Source organism: Mustelus asterias, chromosome 1 (assembly GCF_964213995.1).
Source record: "Mustelus asterias chromosome 1, sMusAst1.hap1.1, whole genome shotgun sequence".
NCBI classification, from domain to species: Eukaryota; Metazoa; Chordata; class Chondrichthyes; order Carcharhiniformes; family Triakidae; genus Mustelus; species Mustelus asterias.
Genome location: NC_135801.1, coordinates 28,111,341 through 28,133,540, shown reverse-complemented (window position 1 = coordinate 28,133,540; position 22,200 = coordinate 28,111,341). Strand labels below are relative to the sequence as shown.

General features: G+C 47.9%; 1 protein-coding gene across 1 annotated transcript in view; it reads left to right on the top strand.

Annotated features, from left to right (window-relative positions):
• The first annotated feature begins 6,387 nt into the window (after window positions 1-6,387).
• maml3 (mastermind-like transcriptional coactivator 3) overlaps window positions 6,388-22,200 on the top strand; it is a 496,690-nt gene continuing 480,877 nt past the window's right edge. The window contains exon 1 of the mRNA XM_078210581.1: window positions 6,388-7,521. Within this exon, the coding sequence (XP_078066707.1) occupies window positions 7,147-7,521 (375 nt within the window). The 5' untranslated portion in view covers window positions 6,388-7,146. The remainder of the gene's footprint in view (window positions 7,522-22,200) is intronic.

The window sequence follows — 22,200 nt, the reverse complement described above, 5'->3', positions numbered from 1 at the left end:
TGTGAGGTAGCCGTGCTAACCACTGTGCCACCGTGTGAATCCTTTTTAATAATCCATGTCAACATTTTATTTTGACAGTCATGTCAGATCCTGACCTCATTGGTTGACTGCTTTTAAGCAGGGGTAGTGATCTAGTGGAGAAACGTCACTTTTGTTAAGTTCTTTTTCTCCTGCTCTAATTGAGATGAGCTAACTCATTGCAAGGAATCCAACTACTGAGCTCCTGATCTGGTCATCTGTTTGTTTCTTTCTTTTTCCACACTTCGTGGTGCGCAAGGCAGACTCCCATCTGTTCCCACCGCAAGGTATTTCCTGGAACCAGTCCCTCGTCTCATGAGGGGGCCTCACCAAACATGGCCGATCAGGAGTCTCTCCCACTCTTACCAAAGAACAAAGAACAAAGAACAGTACAGCACAGGAAACAGGCCCTTCGGCCCTCCAAGCCTGTGCCGCTCCTTGGTCCAACTAGACCAATCATTTGTATCCCTCCATTCCCAGGCTGCTCATGTGACTATCCAGGTAAGTCTTAAACGATGTCAGCGTGCCTGCCTCCACCACCCTACTTGGCAGCGCATTCCAGGCCCCCACCACCCTCTGTGTAAAAAACGTCCCTCTGATGTCTGAGTTATACTTCGCCCCTCTCAGCTTGAGCACGTGACCCCTCGTGATCGTCACCTCCGACCTGGGAAAAAGCTTCCCACTGTTCACCCTATCTATACCCTTCATAATCTTGCACACCTCTATTAGATCTCCCCTCATTCTCCGTCTTTCCAAGGAGAACAACCCCAGTCTACCCAATCTCTCCTCATAGCTAAGACCCTCCATACCAGGCAACATCCTGGTAAACCTTCTCTGCACTCTCTCCAATGCCTCCACGTCCTTCTGGTAGTGCGGCGACCAGAACTGGACGCAGTACTCCAAATGCGGCCTAACCAGCGTTCTATACAGCTGCATCATCAGACTCCAGCTTTTATACTCTATACCCCGTCCTATAAAGGCAAGCATACCATATGCCTTCTTCACCACCTTCTCCACCTGTGTTGCCACCTTCAAGGATTTGTGGACTTGCACACCTAGGTCCCTCTGTGTTTCTATACTCCTGATGACTCTGCCATTTATTGTATAACTCCTCCCTACATTATTTCTTCCAAAATGCATCACTTCGCATTTATCCGGATTAAATTCCATCTGCCACCTCTCCGCCCAATTTTCCAGCCTATCTATATCCTGCTGTATTGCCCGACAATGCTCTTCGCTATCCGCAATTCCAGCCATCTTTGTGTCATCCGCAAACTTGCTGATTACACCAGTTACACCTTCTTCCAAATCATTTATATATATCACAAATAGCAGAGGTCCCAGTACAGAGCCCTGCGGAACACCACTGGTCACATACCGTCTGCCATTGGTGTGTTGGAAGGATTTTGCAGGTTAATGCTGAATCTGTTTGGCTGCATTATGAACGCACCTTCCCTGGCCATCAAGTTCTGATGTGGACACTGAGCCCTGGCCATCAAGTTCTGGCAGTGGAACTCGAACCTGGAGCTTCTGGCTCAGAGGCAGGAGTGCTACCCACTACGCCACGAGACCTCTGATCTGGTACACACTCATGTCTTTCTCTAGATTCTAGCCCTTCTCCTGCTGTGCTCTCTCCTAAATCATCTTGTCCATGATACCCAACTCCAGCGCGCTCAATCCTATTCCTACAAAACCATTGACCCAACTTCCCTTCCTGACCCCCATGTTAAGTGATATTTTTTATGGTTCTCTCTGCTCAAGTACTGCCTCCTCCCCTTCAAATCCGTCATCATAACCTTCCTTAAAGAAGCACCCCCTTGGCCTCTTTGCGAACTACTGTCCCATTCTCAAAAGTCGCTTTCTTCTCCAACATCCGAAAACATGTTGTCACCACTGAAGTCTGTTCCCATTTTTCCTGAATCTCATATCTGAACTTCTCCAATCAGATTTCTGCCCCTGTTCCGAAATGGTCCTGATCAAATTCAGAAATGACTTTCTATGTGACCGTGAGCTTGGTAAACTATCCTTCCTCATCCTTTACAACCGACAGATTGATCCAACTATTCACCTCAATCATCCAGCTGATTGGAGCTGCCCTTGTTTGGTTCCGTTTATATTCATCCACACACAGCAAGAGAATCTCTCCAATGGATTCTTTTCCCATTCCCATTGCCTCTGAAGTCCCCAGAAGGACCAATCTTTGACTTCCTTCTATTTGTCATCTACATGCAGTTCCTCAGCAACATCATGCAAAATCACATCAGATCTCACATGTATGCTGGCCTCTATTTCACCAGCACCTCTCTGGAGCCCTCGATGGACTGCTGTGTCTCACTGGTATCTGACATCCAGGGCTGAATGATATGTGGGCCCAATGGGCATGTTTCCTGCCAGAGGGACATGTAAAGTGGGGTGGATGCCCATCCTACCTCCTTACCACCAATCCCTAAGCTCACCCCCATAATACAGGCAAGTACTGAAATCGGCAACCCGCCCATCATATTAAAATGACCAATTAAGGGTCAATTAAGCTTGTTATCAAGCCTATTGACCCTAAGAGTATGCTGTCCACACCATAATATGTTTGGCTGAAATGGTTTAAGGGCAGGAAGGAAGAGGGAATTAATCCGAATCTTGTGTCAGCGCTCTTACTCTTCTTTTGTTATGCACTCTGGTTATCCTACACCACCCCCACCAACCTCCCTCGTGCCCGCCCCCACCCCACCCCACCCCATGATAGTCCTGATATAGTCTCAACTCCGCCCCAGATTTTCTGTTTGCCAACTAACATTGCACTAACAATGGCAACTTGCATTTAAATAGCACCTTCCCCATATGGAAACAATCCAAAGGAATGTTATCAAACCAAATTTGCCTGATTCACATAAGGAGACACTAGAACAGGAGAATAAAAACCGAGCTGGAGAAGAAGGAAAGCAAGGCGGAGATGTTTGGAGAAGAAACTCGTGAATTTAGGGTCCACGTATCTAAGGCACGGCTGCCAGCACACTGCTATTTAAGTTTAAGTTTATTTATTTGTGTCACAAGTAGGCTTACATTAACAGTGCAATGAAGTTAGTGTGAAAATCCCCTAGTCACCACACCAGTCCAGCACCTGTTCAGGTACACTGAGGGAGAATTTAGCATGGCCAATGCAGCCAACCAGCACGTCTTTCAGACTATGGGAGGAAACTGGAGCACCGGAAGGAAACCCATACAGACACGGGGAGAATGTGCAGACACCAGACAGCGACCCAAACCGTGAATCGAACCCGGGTCCCTGGCTCTGTGAGGCAGTAGTGCTAATCAGGGATGTACAAGAGGCCAGAATTGGAAGAAATCTCAGAGGGTTGTGGAGTTGGAGGAGAATGCAGAGATTGGGAGAGGCGAGGGATTTCAAGGATTTTGAAATCGAGGATGGGAATTTGTTGAACCAAGAGCAATGGGCCAACATGGGCGATGGTGTATGAACAGGACTTGTGTGAGTTAGGATCTGGGCAGTGAGTTTATGGGTAGTCCTGATTGTGTATGTGCTGGGACAAAGATTTTCTCTTTGCCACCGTCTCCCCGATTGTTGTAGTAGTCGGGATTCTGCATTTGTATTATATTCTAGACTTGGATCTCCTCTCTGTGACTTTATTTCTTCTAACCTTGTACTCTGCAGTCGCTTTCTGATGTGGCAGTGTTGAATCTGTCTATATTCTTTTCCAGAATTTTGGCCTGCTCTTCCATTTGATGGGACTCTGTTCCAGATTTTCATTCTGCCCAGTAGTTCTGATTCTCTTTCTAATCTGTCTTTTGGGTTTATACCTGTCCCTCTATAGATCCTGATTCTGTGTACATGCACCCATCTGCTCCTCCCTTTGAGTTTCTCTGTGCCCCGCTATTGTTGCATTAGTCCCATTTCGATACCTGTCACTCTTCCGGAGTTTTCCCTGCCTTTTTAAAAATTTAATTAATCCCGATCCTCGCCTGTACTCCGTCCCAGGGTTTGTCTCTGCCTGTCTATTGTTTTGTTACTCCTGATTTCGTTCTCTTGATGTCTAGGGGGTTACCTCTGTCCCTTGGTGGGTGCATTAGTCCTGATTCTGAATCTTTACTCTGTGCCTGGGCTTCCTTCTGATCCTGTCTTGCATTACTTTTGGTCTTGTTTCTTTACTCGGAGTGTCTGCTTTTTTTGTGTGGGTTAATCCTGATTCTATTCATTCACTGGACCCAGCCTCTGATCCTAGCTCCATTCTGTCCTCGGGTGTCTCTCTACCCTTTGCTTGTCCATCATTGAGATTAGTTTATAATGCACACACACTCCTCCTCACTTTCTCCCCTTTTCCTGTTGCATTAACCCCGGGGTACTGTACCTCTGACTTCTCCTTCATGTGTTGCTCCAGATTTAACTTCTAAGATATTCCCGGGGAATGAGGAGGACCTGTCTACTGAAACCACCCCCTCTCCTCCCAAGAGTAATGCCACTGTCTCTTCCGCTTGTTTTGGAGGTGTTAGGAACAGAGATTATTTGTTTTAATAAAACCCTGGACAGTGTTATATATAATATACATACATTAAAAATCAACTTAATGCAACAACCCCCAGTCCCGACCCTGCACCTGAACTCCGCTCCTGACATTCACTCTGATCCTATATCAATCGCGCGATTCCTGATCCTACATCTCTAAGCCATCCCGAAGTTTCCGCCTCTCTCTCGTTCTCTGGCTGTTCTGGCTCCTGATGCCAGAACCAAGACTCCGTTCCTGGATTTCCCACTGCCCTGTTTTATGTTAGGGGCGGGGGGGGGGGGTGCAGACGAGTCTGTGACTCTTGAGCCTGTCTGTGATTGTGATGGGCTCTGACTTCTGAGGTTTTAGAGAGATAGCGTGCATTAAGTTGATTCTTAACAAAATATTAACTATATATATTATATAAATGATTCTATCCCAGGTTTTTATTTTGAAGTAAAGAATTCCTCTTCCTCTGAACACCTCCAAGCCATTATTATTACTTATTATTGTCACATGTAATGGGATAGAGTGAAAAATATTGTTTCTTGCGCTATACAGACAAAGCATACCGTTCATAGAGAAGGAGAGAGTGCAGAATGTAGTGTTACAGTCATAGCTAGGGTGTAGAGAAAGATCAACTTAATTTGATTATTATTGTCACATGTATTGGGATACAGTGAAAAGTATTGGGCGGGATTTTACTGTCCTGCCCGCCACCCGGAGCGGGTGAGGGGCGGACCATGGAAAGGTCCATTGACCTCGGGCGGGATTTCCAGTTTCGGGGTGAGTGAGGGCCAGAAAATCTTGCCCATTGTTTCTTGCGCGCTATACAGACAAAACATACTGTTCATAGAGAAGGAAAGGAGAGAGTGCAGAATGTAGTGTTACAGTCATAGCTAGGGTGCAGAGAAAGATCAACTTACTGTGATTTATTAGTGTCACATGTATTGGGATACAGTGAGCAATATTGGGTGGGATTTTCCGACCTCGCTCGTCCTGAAACCGAAAAATCCCACCCGAGGTCAACAGGCCTTGCCATGGTCCACCCCTAACCCGCTCCGATTCCCGTGGCGGGTGGGACGGTAAAATTTGCCCCGTTATTTACTGTGTGCTATATGGACAAAGCATGCCGTTCATAGAGAAGGAAAGGAGAGGATGCAGAATGTAGTGTTACAGTCATAGGGTGTAGAGAAAGATCAACTTAATTTGATTTATTATTCTCACATGTATTGGGATACAGTGAAAAGTATTGTTTCTTGCGCATTATACAGACAAAGCATACCATTCATAGAGAAGGAAAGGAGAGAGTGCAGAATGTGGTGTTACAGTCATAGCTAGGGTGTAGAGAAAGATCAACTTAATTTGATTTATTATTCTCACGTACTGGGATACAGTGAAAAGTATTGTTTCTTGTGCGCTATACAGACAAAGCACACTGTTCATAGAGTACATGGGGAGAAGGAAAGGAGAGAGTGCAGAATGTAGTGTTACAGTCATAGCTAGGGTGTAGAGAAAGATCAACTTAATTTGATTTATTATTCTCACGTACTGGGATACAGTGAAAAGTATTGTTTCTTGTGCGCTATACAGACAAAACATACTGTTCATAGAGTACATGGGGAGAAGGAAAGGAGAGGATGCAGAAAGTAGTGTTTCTGTCATAGCTAGGGTGTAGAGAAAAATCAGCTTAATGTAAGTCAAAAGTCTGATGGCAGCGGGGAAGAAGCTGTTCTGGAGTGGAAAGAGACACAGTGGCGTGAGTCCTGATCCGGAGCTGAGCTGAGCTCTGTGGCGTGTGTTGCTTGCTGCCCCTGGGTCTGTTCACGGCCTCTCTGGCTGATGTTTACTGTGTGATTGTCCCAGATCAGTGCGCTGGCATGGTGGAGGTGATAGTGGTGGCAGTAGTTGTGGTGGCAGGGGCAGTGGTAGCCAGCAACAGCAGCAGCAGTGGCAACAGCACAGTGGCAACAGTAACAGCAGCAGCTCCTCGCCCGTCCTTGCGGCTTCGGCGATCCCACTGAGGAGCTCTCTGGCCGGCTGGTGAAGCATGTATACCCCGGGACGCCAGTAGATCCGCTTCTTCAGACACACCAGCGGGCAAATGTAAACAGCTCCACTAACCACCCCCCCAAAAAAAAACTTTACCCCCCCCCCTCCTCTCCCACTCTTACCAACAAACAAAACAACAACAAAAAGAGGAAAGAAAGGCTTTTTCCCCCCACGGTTGTAGGATGATTGCTAATATCCGGATCTTTACCGTGGAGTTGATGAGAAAAGAAAGTGGAGTACACACAAGGATCGCTGAGAATGCAGCGATTAGCACTGGGCTGAAGTCGGGAGAGGACGCAGGGTTGCAATGAGTTAGTTATCACAACATTTTTTATTTTTTTTTGTTTTTTGTTGATTTATTTAAACAAACAAACAAAGAAGACAGAAGGACAGAAGCTGGTGTTACAGTTTTTTATTTATACACACACAAACACCCTTTTCAGAGCTGGAGGAAAAGTTCTCCTGAATAATTGTTCAGCAAAGAAGAAGTGGGGGAGAGAGGGAAGGGGAAAGGAGATTTTAAAGAGAGAGAGAGGGGAGGGAAGGGGGGAAAGAGAGAAGGAGAGACAATAATAATAAAAGGATGGGGGATTTTGTCAGCCCCGCGGCTGCGAACGGCGCCAGCCCCGGGATGGGAGCTGCGGCCGGGCAGCCGGGCGCAGGCAGCGGCGGGATCCCCAAGCACAGCACGGTGGTCCAGCGGCTCCGCCAGAGGATCGAGGGCTTCAGGAGGCATCACAACAACTGCGAGGTGAGGCGCCAGCAAGCCCAGGCTCAGCAGATTGAGCTGGACCGCCAGGAGACCCTGTCGCTGCACCAGCGCTGCCTGGAGCTCAAGGCGAAGAAGACGGGCAAGCAGCACAAGGCGGACGCCGCTTTCCGGAGCAAGCACTGCGGCGAGTCCGAGCCACCCTGCCCGCCACCGGCTCCGGATCAGAGGAGCAACACTCTGATCGCGGTAAGGCGAAACTTTCCCTCTCTGCCCCTCTCCTCCTCCCCCCTACCCTCCTCCTGCTCTCCCAACTTACCCTCCCTTTCTGCCCCTCTCCTCTTCCCTATCCTCCTCCTCCCCACCAACTTTCCCTCCCTCTCTCCCCTTCCCCTTCCCCTTCTCTCTCCCCTTCCCCTTCTCTCTCCCCTTCCCCTTCTCTCTCCCCTTCCCCTTCCCTATCCTCCTCCTGCTCTCCCAACTTACCCTCCCTTTCTGCCCCTCTCCTCTTCGTTATCCTCCCCCCAACTTTCCCTCCTTTCTCCCCCTCCCTATCCTCCTCCTGCTCTCCCAACTTTCCCTCCCTCTCTGCCTCCTCCTCTTCTCTATCCTCCTCCTCCCTATCCTCCTCCTCCCCCAACTTTCCCTCCCTCTCTACCCTCTCCTTTCCCCTCCTCTCTACCCTCTCCTTTCCCCTATTCTCCTCCTGCTCTCCCAACTTTCCCTCCCTCTCTGCCTCCTCCTCTCCTCTATCCTCCTCCTCTCCCCTATCCTCCTCCTCCTCTCCTAACTTTCCCTCCCTCTCTCTCCCCTGCCCTCCTCTCTCTCCCCTGCCCTCCTCTCTCTCCCCTGCCCTCCTCTCTCTCCCCTGCCCTCCTCTCTCTCCCCTGCCCTCCTCTCTCTCCCCTGCCCTCCTCTCTCTCCCCTGCCCTCCTCTCTCTCCCCTGCCCTCCTCTCTCTCCCCTGCCCTCCTCTCTCTCCCCTGCCCTCCTCTCTCTCCCCTGCCCTCCTCTCTCTCCCCTGCCCTCCTCTCTCTCCCCTGCCCTCCTCTCTCTCCCCTGCCCTCCTCTCTCTCCCCTGCCCTCCTCTCTCTCCCCTGCCCTCCTCTCTCTCCCTCTCTCCCCCTTCCCCTTCCCTATCCTCCTAAGAGACTCTCTCCCCTGCCCTCCTTCTGCTCTTCCCAACTTTCCTTCCCTCTCTCCCCTACCCTCCTGCTCTCCCAGCTGCTGTCTCCAGTTAGTCACTGGTGGGCAAAGGCTGGGGGGGCACACATTATTGTGATTGTTACACCTATATTATCTTTATGATGAGTTACTTCTCTCATTTATTTATATATAAACCGTAGAGTTGAACAAACCACAAGAGTTTCAGACAAACTTGTCCTTGCAAACAGGAATCATTAAAGAGAAACTCTTTGCAAACATGGGAAACAAGCCTCTTGTGGCATTCGATTCAGGGCATGGGGGGATTTATTTGACTGTGTTGTTTAACTGTCTTTGCACCTCTGTCTTTTGAATTGATTTTGTAAATCTAGCTCCCGCATGGTTTTCCCAGCATCCAGAGAGTGTTTTACTTTCCTGAATTTTGTATTAATTATCTCCTGTAACAATATTGCTATCACTGGGAGGTCTCTCTCTCTCTGGCGAGAAGACACTCATTCTTCAGCTGGGAAACTCTGAATGTGATACCATGAAGTGTTCAACTTCCATCCCCAAGCTTTATTTTTGTTTTTAAAAAAAGCAGCTCTCCTTTCCTGCACCCCCGGGTGCTGCAATGGAAGCGAACTGTTTTGACCGCTCCAATCTACTCTCACTTCCTGTCCGAGTAAAGGGGGTGGTTCTCTGCGGCTGGTATTTAAAGAGGTGGGTGGGATTTGACTGCTGGAAGGAGGAAGAAGGAAACAGCTGAAAGTCCCCATCCTGGAGGGAGGGAAGGAGAAAGAACATGTTCAGAGAGACAGCTCAAATCTCCACAGCTAGAGTTCAGTGTTAGCTGAACATTAGTGAACATTGTTAATATTTACTTATTTATTCAGCTTTGGTTAGACTCTTTCAACAGCCTGTATGTACGTGTATGTTTTTTTAAAATACATATATATTTATGTACCAAGACAGACTTGACTTGAGGAAGGGAATCTTTGGAGGAATAGTTGGTCAGAGATGTGGACTTAACAGGAATTAAGGGAGGTGGAGAATTGGAGGGCTTTAGCAGGGTGCTTCAGAAACTGGGATCTCAGCTGCAGCTGAACAACCCTGGCAAAAGAATGTGAGGAATTGTTGGGGAGGGTTGGTAGATGTCGGTCGGAGGAGGTTACAGAGTTTGAGAGGCCCCATAATGGGATTTAAATATCAAAATAAGTTTTAAATTTGAGGCGTTGGGACAAGCAAGCTTACGTATGTTCAGCAAGGACAGGGATTGCCTGGTAAAGTGGCAGTGCAGCATTCCCATCAGTCGAGTGCTGCACTGTATTGTCAGCCTGGATTTATATCCTGATGTGGGGTTTGAACTCTCAATCTTCTAACTCAGTGGCAAATGGATGAAGAGTAAGAGACTCAAGAACAGATGGGTTGAGTGGGGGTAGGGAGGGTTGCAGAGAAGGACAAAGCTATAGAGGTGGAAGTAGATAGCCTTTGTGATGGAATGCTGGAATCTGTTGAAGGTTGCATAAAGGTCGAGTAGGACGAGGGGTGATAATGCATCACAGTCACAGAGAATATGACTCTGGCCAGGGTGCTGTGGGAAATGGGGAAATCTAATCAGAAAGATCCAAATGTGGATTTTCAGGAATGGTGCGCACAGATCTAGGAGCAGACCGTTCCAGAATGTTGCAGAGGAAAGAACAATTGGAGGTGGGATGGTGGGGTGAGTGCATTAAGAGGTGACTCGACGAGGCCATGATTATGGCAGATTTGGGAGATAGGAAGGCAGTCTCTGGATAGGGACCCGTTTGTGATGTATAATTAAAACTGAAGCCCCGAAAGCAAGCTGGGTGATTTGGGAGTTTGGTGGGACGGTGTGGAGGAAACTGGGAAAAGGACATGTGGGTGAGGTGAGATTGGAGAGGCCACTGTGAAGAAATTAGGAAGGGACAGATGTTTTGGGCTGGAGTGTGGATGGGACTGTGGGAAAGTTTTTAGTTTAGTTGGAAAGGAGGAGGAGATGAAATAGGAAAGGCTGCGGGTTTTCACAGTAACTTCATTGCAGTGTGAATGTAAGCCTACTTGTGACTAATAAATAAATAGCTTGTGTTATGAGAGATATTTTTAAAAATCCATGAGCTTCTGGCAATTGTGATAAGGGTGAGAGTGGATGGGAGTAGGGGAGAGGGATTTGGTGAGACAGTCAATGGTAGAGAAAAGAAATCTAGCAATATCTTTATTACTGTTTTAGCAGAGGAAAGTGAGGAATTCTTCATGTGATCAGGCCAGATTCAGTGATGGATGACAAAACCGGTTATGAAGTGGGCGCAGTCAGTTTTGTGCCCCTTGAGAGAGCAATCATTTGGGGCCATACCAGAAGTAACAAATGGGGTGAGAGATTGGGAGTGTTCACTGTAGGAGCCAGAGATGTGTGGGGATGGTGGGGATGGTGGGGGGGGGGGGGGGGGGGGGAGAGAGAGAGAGAGAGAGAGAGAGAGAGAGAGAGAGAGAGAGAGAGAGAGAGAGAGAGAGAGAGGAAGCAACGGTTGGTCAAAGTCTAGGCAGTTTGGAGACAGTGCAATCGTAAACAACTTTGAAATAATAATTTTTACAGAGGGGATGTAGGAGGAGGTGTGGATTTCATTTTAATTAGCAAAGCCAGATAAAGAAATGATAGCAATTTTGCATCGTAATAACTAATGCTCAAAATACATAGCAGGTTAAGAAGCGGCAAGTTACTGTTTAGAGTGTAGGTAGTTCCTTGGTGAGACAGTGTGACTCAAATACTGCTCATTTTCTCTGTGAAGAGGAGAGAAGAACGACTCTCGGTATTAATCTTGTAATTTGGTCCCTTTTTTGACACCATTAGTATGGACTAGATCGGGGGCCGACATGAGGTGTAAAGGATGATGGTCAGTAAGCCTAAACAGCACTGGGGAACCTTGCCATGAGCGTAGATCGAAATGAAAAGGAATGATTCAGTTGCTTTCTTTATCTTAATTTAAGTCTTTTCATATTAATTTCAAAACATCTTAAATTGAAAAATTGTAAATCAGATCCTCTCCATCTGCAGGCTTTATGCTGGTACTGATTTTTATTGACTTGATGAACTCATGATAGATTTGCCCCCAAAGAACCTTTCACAAAGTGTCCGTGTTTCCCCATATCCCGCTTGCAGCTCTGCTCATCCGTTGTGTAGATTGTTCTTGGTGTTTGTTCTTGCCGCTTTTTCCTCTGAAGTCTATATTTCTATAGAAAGTGCTGATCAGTGTTACAAGAAGAACTTTACTCAATCCACTTAGTCCGACTTGAAAGCAGGTTGTGGCTCTGGATCTCCTTCATTATAAATGGTTATAGGTCACTACAGGACTTTATACTTGGGATTGTTCTCTGCTATTCACAACATGTTGAAAAAGGCAGAACTGTAAGTGAATTTGAATGGAATCTAATGTTATTTTTGTTTTGATAGTGAGGGGTTGGAGGAGACACAGTCTCTGCCTAAATCTGATTTCCTGGCTCGATGCGGTGACTAAGTGCCTTGAGCATGTCGATCATGTTTGATCGCTGGGCCTATGTCGAGAGAGCTGATCTCAGTCTGCAAACATAATGCTCTGGGATCACTGAGCTAAGAAGTGGGGTGGGGGTGGGGAGGTGTGGGTGGCAGTCGACCAGGGTCTCCTCTCGATATCCAGTCCAATGGTCTGCGCTGGCACTTATGTGCTTGAATGTCAAGCAGTCTGATTTGAATCCAGCTCATTTGGTCTGGGAGGACCAGCAAGGAGGTATAAACCCGAGCAAAATCTATTCTTTCAATGTTAGGCAGGTAAAGTACCGTTTGTGATTTGTACTGGCAGGCCTATACATGACAAGCTGCTGTTTGTGCAAAATACAAGTACCTGTGTACCCCTGCGTGAGTTGGCAATTTCAAGAGAGCACATGGGGAGGGGAGGGGGAGGGGGGGGAAGGGGAGGGAGGGGGGAGGGGGGGAAGGGGAGGGAGGGGGGAGGGGGGGGAAGGGGAGGGAGGGGGGAGGGGGGGGAAGGGGAGGGAGGAGGAGGGGGAGGGGAGGGGGGAGGAGGAGGGGGAGGGAGGGGAGGAGGGAGGGGGGGGGAGGGGGGGGGAGGGGGGGGGAGGGGGGGAGGGGGGGGGAGGGCGGGGGGGGAGGAGGGGGGAGGAGGGGGGGGGAGGGGGGGGGGGGGAGGAGGGGGGGGGAGGGGGGAGGGGGGGAGGGGGGAGGGGGGGAGGGGAGAAGGGGGAGGGGGGGGAGGGAGAGGGGGGAGAGGGGAGGGAGGGGGGAGAGGGGAGGGAGGGGGGGAAGGGGAGGGGAGGAGGGGAGGGAGAGGGAGGGAGGGAGGGGGGGGGAATGGTTTCAAACAAAAATCTGTGCACGTTTTTCAGTATTCTGTCTAATCTCGGAGAAGAGCTGCTGTTTTTAACATCTGGTAGAGCTGTAATTGGGATCAGTAACCATCACAGCAATGAACTGTGATTTCACCATCTTCCATGTCTGGGGAAAGCAAGCGCAGCGGGTACAGAATTCCATGATTTGAATTCACATTCCAGTGTATTTTATACAGGTATGGGAAGCCTCCAGCTGATTGCAATAGGAAGCACAACCACAAAGTTTAATTAGCTCAGTTCCTATTCTCCAGGATGAAATACGTTGGGATGTCCACACTGAGCTTTCGGAAATACTGTGTCACCATAGAGTCGAGATTGCCGAACTTGTTTCAGAAATGACAGCCTTCAGCTATTTATCTATTAATGTCATGTGAATAGACTGATCCAGTCACTGTGATACTGAATGCAGAGTCATTAACTAGAGCTTGGTGAGCAACTGAGATCACTATTACTGCATTAGCCTCTGTTAGGATTGAAAAGATAAGTGTCTGTGAGGCAGAGCTGCTTAACAGACTGGTGCCACCCAACAGCAAACAATAAATTTCTCCCCATCTCTCCTGAAGTCGCAACCTCCTCCTTGGTTACAGATCTGAGTGGCCATCCACTCCTCAGTTCTTCATCTTAGTGATTGGTCTTCACTTTTGATTTAGATGGTTCAGCTGACTATTGGACCATGGCTGGCATCGCAACCAAGTGCAATCGCTCTCTTCAATGCATACGTACTTCCAGCAGGAAGGACATCAAGGGGCAGAATGACCCTATGCTGTTTCACATTTGGGAGTTCAGGGCACCAGTCGTGCTTTTGTCAGCTTACCTGCATGTTGTGATTGATTGACTTTGATCAGGCAGCCCAGTCTTCATTCAGTTTCAAATGTCGGGCTCCCACTTTCTGCATGTCCTCTTCTGAAGGGCACTGCCTCTCGCTAGGGATCCGGTTCCATTTGTGCATCACTGGCCAGCAATTGGCGGTAAAAACTTTTCTTCCCTTGCCCCAACCCCAACCTCTTTGCCAGCTGAGAGTCGGCACTTCATCAAAATGGGGGTTGAACCTGGGAGCCTTTATTCCATCTAGTGCCACACTTAACGAGGCAGCAAGGAACCAGTGCTCAAGTTGCAGTGAGATTGAGGCACCTAATATTAGTTATTAATCTCTTTGCTTTTCACTAAGGTCAATTGAACTTTTGGCCCCTCGTTTTAAATGGGTAACTCACCGAACACGGGCAGCGAGTACAGATGAGGGTGCTATGCTGATTGTAGGACCCGATTGCAAATTTTCTGGTGCCGTGCGCGCAGGATGCGAGTTTCACACAAATCTGTGTTTTCCGCCATTGAGTGGCCTAGTTGGCACTGGTTAAAGCGATAACTGGAGGTTGCTCAGAAAAGCAAAGCATTAATACCCCTCTACCCCATTTAAAAACCATCTAGCCTGCTTCTGGTAGATTGTCAACTCATTTTTCACCCCGAGTTACAGTGGCCTCCCCTTTGGCATCTGCAGTTTGCTGGAGGAATTTAGATAAGGGCCAAACCTGAAAATGGTTCCGGTTTCCTACTGTGACCTTTTGTGGGTGTGGAAAATAACCCACCTCTCTTGGCCCAAGTTGCAAATCTCTGCTCCCACTCAAAGCCGTAGCCGATTAAATGCACGCTTTAGGAATTTTCCCCCGGAATGTTCTCCCGATCAAACTCTGGGAGATTGGCAGAAACTTTGCATAGACATGTAATCAGGTGTTTCCACTGATCTAGGAGCGAAGGGAGAGGCCATTCAGCCCCTCCGATCTGTTCTACCTTTCAATTTCATTATTGCTGATCTGTAGATCCAAAAGATGATCCAAAGATGTAAATATAGATCCAAAGATGTGCAGGTTTAGGTTGATTGGCCATGCTAAATTGACCCTAGTGTCAGGGGGATTGCAGGGTAAATATGTGGGGTTACGGGAATAGTGCCTGGGTGGGATTGTGGTCGGTGCAGAGTCGATGGGCCAAATGGCCTCCTTCTGCACTCTAGGGATTCTATGATTCTATACATTTACCCATATCACTTTATATCTTTACCTGCCCTTCTACTGTTGTTATGGCAGCCGTTCAGGAGGATCCACAAGGAAATTTCCTCTGATGGCTACGTGTTCTGCCATTGAGGAGGACCTCGATAAAGTGCAATGGTGAAATTTGAATGCTATAATGACTCAAAACATAATCCCCACAACATTGCAGTTTAGACTGAAGGGAATCTGCTAGTGGTGACTGTTCTTTAAGCGGTGGCAGAAACAGTTTGTCATGATGAATCTGAAAGTTCTTTACAAAGAAGCATTCTGGCCCAGCATTGAATGATATTCGTCTGAGTGCGACATTTCCTGTAGATTTCATAGAATTTTATAGAAACCCTACAGTGCAGAAAGAGGCCATTGGGCCCATCGAGTCTGCACCGCCCACAATCCCACCCAGGCCCTATCCCCATATCCCTACATATTTTACCCGCTAATCCCTCTAACCTATGCATCTCAGGACACTAAGTGGCAATTTTAGCCAATCGATCTAACCGGCACATCTTTGGACTGTGGGAGGAAACTGGAGCACCCGGAGGAAACCCACGCAGACACGAGGAGAATGTGCAAACTCCACACAGATAGTGACCCAAGCCGGGAATCGAACCCAGGCCCCTGGAGCTGTGAAGCAGCAGTGCTAACCACTGTGCTACCGTGCCGCCATGATTTGTACTCATTCACCGCACAGACCAATAACACCATTAGGTGTACTTCATTGAGCTGTTCCATAGAAACACAGGAGGTGACCTGTGTAAGGAAGGAACATTTGAACAGGTGACCCCCGCATCCACAAGCATAGGGCAATGACTGCTCCTTGAGAGATCAGTTACACAGTCCTTCTTTGGCTTGTGCGTTGCTTGACTAATTGGCTTTGGCCAGTGTTCATTTTATTATAGAAACTACCCCTTTCAGTTTCCTCCCTTTTATTAATGTACTTACTCTTACTGGAGTGGGGGAGATCTTCCATATGTGCTTTTGCTATGTGAACCTGTGTGGTTAATGTCCATTGGCTATTCAACCATGGAACATAACCTTGTTGAGTCTGGTACCAAACTCTCATGATGTCTACGCAGGCAGTGTACAGCGAAGAGAGGCCAGTTGCACTTTCTCCGGTTGTCCTGACTGAAAGCAGCCAAAGGACTAAACCTAAGATTTTCTGAGTATCATGCGACTCACTTGAGCACTAAATCATCAGGGAGGGCGTTGTGGAATTCTGCTAGGTCATGGGGCTCTGTGAGATCCAGTCTTTGCTGCCCTGGGTAGCCTCACTGGGCATTTGCTCGGGAATCATTTATGTGGCATTGCCCATATATTGGCAGTGGCACAGCAGCCGATTAGGGGGAAGCACCAAGAGAGTCCTTGGTCACTGCATACTCTCGTCTTCACTCTGTCAGCATGATATTAACCCACAAGTGTAACTCTGCAACAAGTACCTCCTATGCTTCCCAAAAGCCAGGTTTAAAAATGGCGACAGGAAGAGCACAGTATGAACTGGTAAGTCAGTATTGTGCCTTTAGTGTAACCCTCCGACCCCATTCTCACTGTGGGGATTGGTAAGGGGGTGTGAAATTTGGACTGTAGACAGGAAGTCAGATAGAGATAAAGCGCCATAGAGGAAAATTTATTTTTAGGTGCAACTTTGGACAGTGTTTGGATGCAAGCACGGTGGCACAGTGATTAGTATTGCTGCCTCACAACGCCAGGGACCCGGGTTCAATTCCCGACTTGGGTTACTGTCTGTGTGGAGTTTGCATGTTCTCCCCGTGTCTGCGTGGGTTTCCACCGGGTGCTCCGTTTTCCTCCCACAGTCCAAAGATGTGCGGTTTAGGTGGATTGGCCATGCTAAATTGCGCCTTAGTGTCAGGGGGACTAGCTAGGGTAAATGTGTGGGGTTATGGGATAGGGTCTGTGTGGGATTGTGGTCGGTGCAGACTCAATGGGCCGAATGGCTTCCTTCCGCACTAAGGATTCTATAAGCTGCCCTCTGGGAGAGGTTGGACACGGGGGGACATCATCACCAAGCTTGATTGTCCTTCTGATTCCTCGCACCCACTGCTCTGGATTGCCGGGCAGCGGTCAAGAATAAATTAGCTTTACTCCTCAATGCTGAGGGACACCAAGAACAGTTGTGTTCCATCCCCTGGGGTTGGGGGGGCAGGGGGGTCAGGATTGAAATGATTGAGTTGATTTACGATGAGCTGGTTTAAGATTTCGCTCCCCCAGCTTCCGTCAGTCAGCAGTGGTGTTTTTCTTCAGTGTTACATTGACAGTGCAAGCGCCTTCCCTGACTTGGCTCAGAACTCCGAACGCAGCCTGTCAGCAGCGTGCAATCTGTGGTTTCCCCCCCCCATTTATTGCAAATGAAACATTTTCAACAATGACGGTTGCACCGGCAGGACTCTTGATTGGGCTGACACCAAAGTGTTTCTGTGTAAGGTTAAATATTTACTGTACTTAACCTTAAAGAACTGAGCACCGTCTAAAGAAGCACTGAAACATTTGCCTTTCAAGTGTTGTACAGTAAATAGATAAGTGCCTGTTTCATTAGTAGTAATTATTCAGTTAATTCACACTAAAAGAACATGACTCTCTTGGGCCTGTTACTGCAGGGTGGAGTATAAGTATACACAGAAGCTGAGAGCAGTCAGGTCTGCACTAAAGCTTGGGCTTTGTCCCCGTGTAGAATACAGCTTGCATGATGTTTTGTTCTTGTACTCACAGGAATTCCTTGCCCCTGTGAGTATTTTGTTTTTTTTTTGGGAGTGAAATCTGCACAGACAGCAAAAGGACAAGTTTTGAACGTTGAGGTTCCCCCCTCAGCGCCCTGACTTAACATCTGACTTGTTACAGTAGGAAACATTTAATCTGCAGTGTTCTGAAGATTTTATGCTGGTTACCAGTGGGCGGGGTGGAGCTGGGAGGAAGGTTGATTGGCGGGGGTGGGGAGATGGCGCTGTGAGGGGGAACTATTTTGGACAGCAAAAACAGACGGTTGTTTTTGTTAATACAGTCAACAGTTCCTGTTGCTTGGAATGCTGTGGAATGTGGCTTGAGTGAACCAGTGACCAGACTGCTTTCCAACCCCTCCTCCCTTAGTAAATTCCAGATAACAAGGCCCCGCTTGAGCTTTCGCAGCAGAGAGTCTCCATCATTACTCTGGCAGTTTATGGAAATTGACACAAACGGAGAGTCCCCAATTTTTTGCTCTTGTGTATGTGAAAAAAAAATATAAAGTTAAAAGAAGCATAACGTGGCCTCTTACCGAAGGAAATTGTAAAGTTCCTAGCAGAGGGGCAAGATCAAACACAGATAACGTGCAGGGAAACGTTCCGCACACAGTCGGGATTGTGCTTTGTTGCTTTTGCGTCAGATGTCGACAAGATCTGTGCCCTGCGATTGGTGGTCAGGAAACATGACTCAAGTGGGAGACAAGTGGCCTTTGACCCCTTCATTTGAAGAGATGTCTCAATTCAGTGTCATACTTCCAGTTAGCTACCAGGCTGGCCATTGACGCACTCTGCCCTCTGCACCGGGTAGATTTGAATGACCAACGGCCTAGGAATGGAAACCACGTTGTCACCAAATGGAAATGTTCATCTTTATTTTCAAATCCCTCCATGCCCTTGCTCCTCCCTATCCTTGTAAACTCCTCCAGCCCTACAATCCTCCAAGTTGCCGGCACTCCTCCAGTTCTATTTTGAGAATCACAGAATCCCTACAGTGCAGAAGGAGTCCATTCAGCCCATCGAGTCTGCACCGACCACAATCCCACCCAGGCCCGATCCCTGTAACCCCATGTATTTACCCTGTTAATCCAATTGACACTAAGGGGCAATTTAGCGTGGCCAATCCACCTAACTTTGGATTGTGGGAGGAAACCGGAGCACCCAGAGGAAACCCAAACAGACATGGGGAGAACGTGCAGGCTCCACACAGACAGTCATCCAAGGCCAGAATTGAACCCAGGTCCCTGGTGCTGTGAGGCAGCAGTGCCAACCACTGTGCCACTGTGCTGCCCATCTTGATTGGTAATGGGATCAAACGTTACGGGGAAAGGCGGGAGAATGGGGTTGAGAAAGATATCAGCCATGATCGAATGGCGGAGCAGACTTGATGGGCTGAATGGCCTAATTCTGCTCCTATATCTTATGATCTATAATATGCTGCACGCTCGGATTTTGTTGCTGCATTATTGGTGGCCGAGTCTTCCACTGCCCCAGCCCTAAAGTCGGAAATTCCCCTTCCTGCCTCTAACTTCCTTGCCTCCTTGAAGCCTATCTCTTGGACCAAGCTAATGGTCACCAATCTTAACCTCTTATGTGGCTCCATTGTCATAGAAATCATAGAATCATAGAAACCCTACAGTGCAGAAGGAGGCCATTCGGCCCATTGAGTCTACACCGACCACAATCCCACCCAGGCCCTACCCCCACATATTTTACCCGCTAATCCCTCTAACCTACGCATCTCAGGATTCTAAGGGGCAATTTTTTTTAACCTGGCCAATCAACCTAACCCGCACATCTTTGGACTGTGGGAGGAAACCAGAGCACCCGGAGGAAACCCACGCAGACACGAGGAGAATGTGCAAACTCCACACAGACAGTGACCCGAGCCCGGAATCGAATTTTGTTTTGTAGCATTCCTGTGAAGTACCTTGGGATGCTTTCCTGCATTAAAGGCACTATATAAATAGAAGTTGTGGTTGTTGTGTGTAATTTAAGCCAAGGATTGGCGGAACCCTTGTAGGAACGAGATGAGTAGCCACGGCAGACAATCCAGAGAAATCCGCTTGGAAGTTCTTGGTGTAAATGCTTTTAAGGCAAATGGAACAAAGCCCTTTTTGTTTAAAAAAAAACACATCTTGGATGAAAGATTACCTTCCTGCTGTGCAGTTTTATGTATGTTAGTGGGCGAGCAAATTGCAGGTGTTTCAGTTAAGATATTCCAAAACTTGCTTTGCCCCCGTCCGTCTCCACCCTGGGATTGAAGCGTTGCCAGTCACTCCAGCGGAGGGAGCAGAATGGTGGGCGATTTTGGAGACAGGCTGCTGCATTCTTGTTGAGGCTGCCGGGTGTAACTGGGGACAGGAAGTTTGTTTTCAAACGCTTCGTGTGGTACAGCAGTTTTTACGTAATGGCTTGTTTCAAATCTGAGGCCCCTCTAACTAAGGCATCTTTGATGATGAACGCTTTGCATGTGGATAGTCTGTCAGCCATTTTTAAGTTTCGCAATCATATTTAGAATCGTCACGTGCTCATTTATCGCATCGTTTTAGTTGCCTGGTTGTAGTTCACGGTGCGGTTCGTGGCTCATGGTCACTATCGTACAGCTACAGCCTGAGGGAGTTGATTGTAGTCGTGAGCTGGGTCGCGCTGTTTTGCTGCCGTTTCCGATATCGGTAACTGTTCTCCGTGCGGCCACTTTTGTTTTGCAGTTGAAGCCTGAAGAGTTGAGTGCAGGACAGTGCAGGTTAGCAGGGGAAACTGAAGTAAATTGTGAAGCAGTGACTGAGTAACATTACGCAGGACTTTTAAAGGCCTGTAGATTATAGGAGGGGGAAAAAAAACATCAAGGATTAGGGATCAGGGGGTAACTGGTTCCATTGCTTCAGAGTCCTGATAAGGGCTGGAATTTGCGCTGTAAACTGTACAATGAGTCTTGATTTCAGCACAGTGGGAGTGTTTTTAAAGCACAGACGGAACAAGGAAAGATATTTCACAGGTGTGAAGGCCAGAGAGGGATGAGAAAAGTTTGCATTAATAAAACTCATAAGGAAGGCTGACCTTTTCAATTCTCCCGGGGCTGTACTTTTGGTTTAGTTGCCCTTTTAAAGGAATGTCACCTTGTATTTGCTTCAAACCCAGTTTGGGCCTGCTGGCAGCTTGGTATCTTGCCTAGCTTGGCCAAGGCCCATTCTGAGTAAGAGCAAATCATCTGGTCAGTCCTTGTTTGCACAGTGTTATCTTGTTTACTATTCTTTATTCTGTTGTCCAAGGCCCATCAGAAGGCTGCTGGGAAATAACACTGCTGCACTGGTTGGGAGCCAGTATGAAATTGATATCTTCCAGCAATAGTGCCAGTCGGAATAAGAGTGGACCATTCCACTCTTCAGCACGGTAGCACAGTAGTTAGCACTTTTGCCTCGCAGCGCCAAGGAACCGGGTTCGATTCCAGCCTCGGGTGACTGTCTGGGTGGAGTTTGCACGTTCTCCCAGCGTCTGCGTGGGTTTCTTCCGGGTGCTCCGGTTTCTTCCCGCAGTCGAAAGATGTGCAGGTTAGGTGGATTGTCCATGCTAAATTGACCCTTAGTGTCAGGGGGATTAGCAGGGGTTACAGGGATAGGGCCTGGTTGGGATTGTGATGAATGTACTTCCATGGAGCTGTTTGATCGAGTTCCAGGGTTTGAGCAATGGAGGAACAGCAATATATGTCCAAGTTTTGATGACATGCAGTTTGGAAGGAAGCTGGAGGGGGGATGGTGTTGCCAAGCATCTGTTGCCCGTGTCCTTCTACCCATGATGCCCATGAAGCTGTGACAAGTTGTTGCAGTGCATCTTTTAGATGGTACACACTGAGGACATGCTGCACTGGTGGTGGAGGGAGTGAATGTGTAAGTTGGTGGATAGGCTGACAATCGAGCAGATTGCTGTGTCCTGCATGATGTCAAGCTTCTAGAATGATGCTGCTATATTCTCCTAGGCAAGTAGGGAGTAATCTATCACACTCCTCCTGAGGTTCCCATCGTCGCAGACACCAGCTTTCAACCAAGTCCATTCACTCTACGTGATATCAAGAAACAGCTGCATTTGTTGAATACGGCAAAGACTATGGGCCCTGACAACCTTCTGGCTGTAGCACTGAAGACTTGTGCTCCAGAACTAGCCAGACCCCTAGCCAAGCTGTTTTAGTATAGCTAAAACACTGGCACTGACCTGACAGTATGAAACATTATCCTGGCATGTCCTTTCCACAGGGTGCAGGAGCAATCTGATTGAGCCAATTGCTGCTTCATCAGACTGCTCTCAGTTATCGCAGAGTGATGGAAGGTGTCCTCAATGGTGCTATGAATCTGCAACAACAACCCACTTCACCAATGATCAGTTTGGGTTCCACCAAGACCACTTGGCCAAAATCAACGAGTGCCGCACTTCCCAGCAGTGACATCCTTGTGACCTTCACCTAGATGAGCAAAACAATTTTTTTGGGGGGAAGAGAGAATTATTATCATTTCAAATTGAGTGCATGGTTCACTGTCTGGATATGAGCCGACCACTTTTTATTCTTTCAGGCTTAAACCTTCGTCAGCCAACTTTTCATTGTGCTGACAGAAGTTGGACCACTAA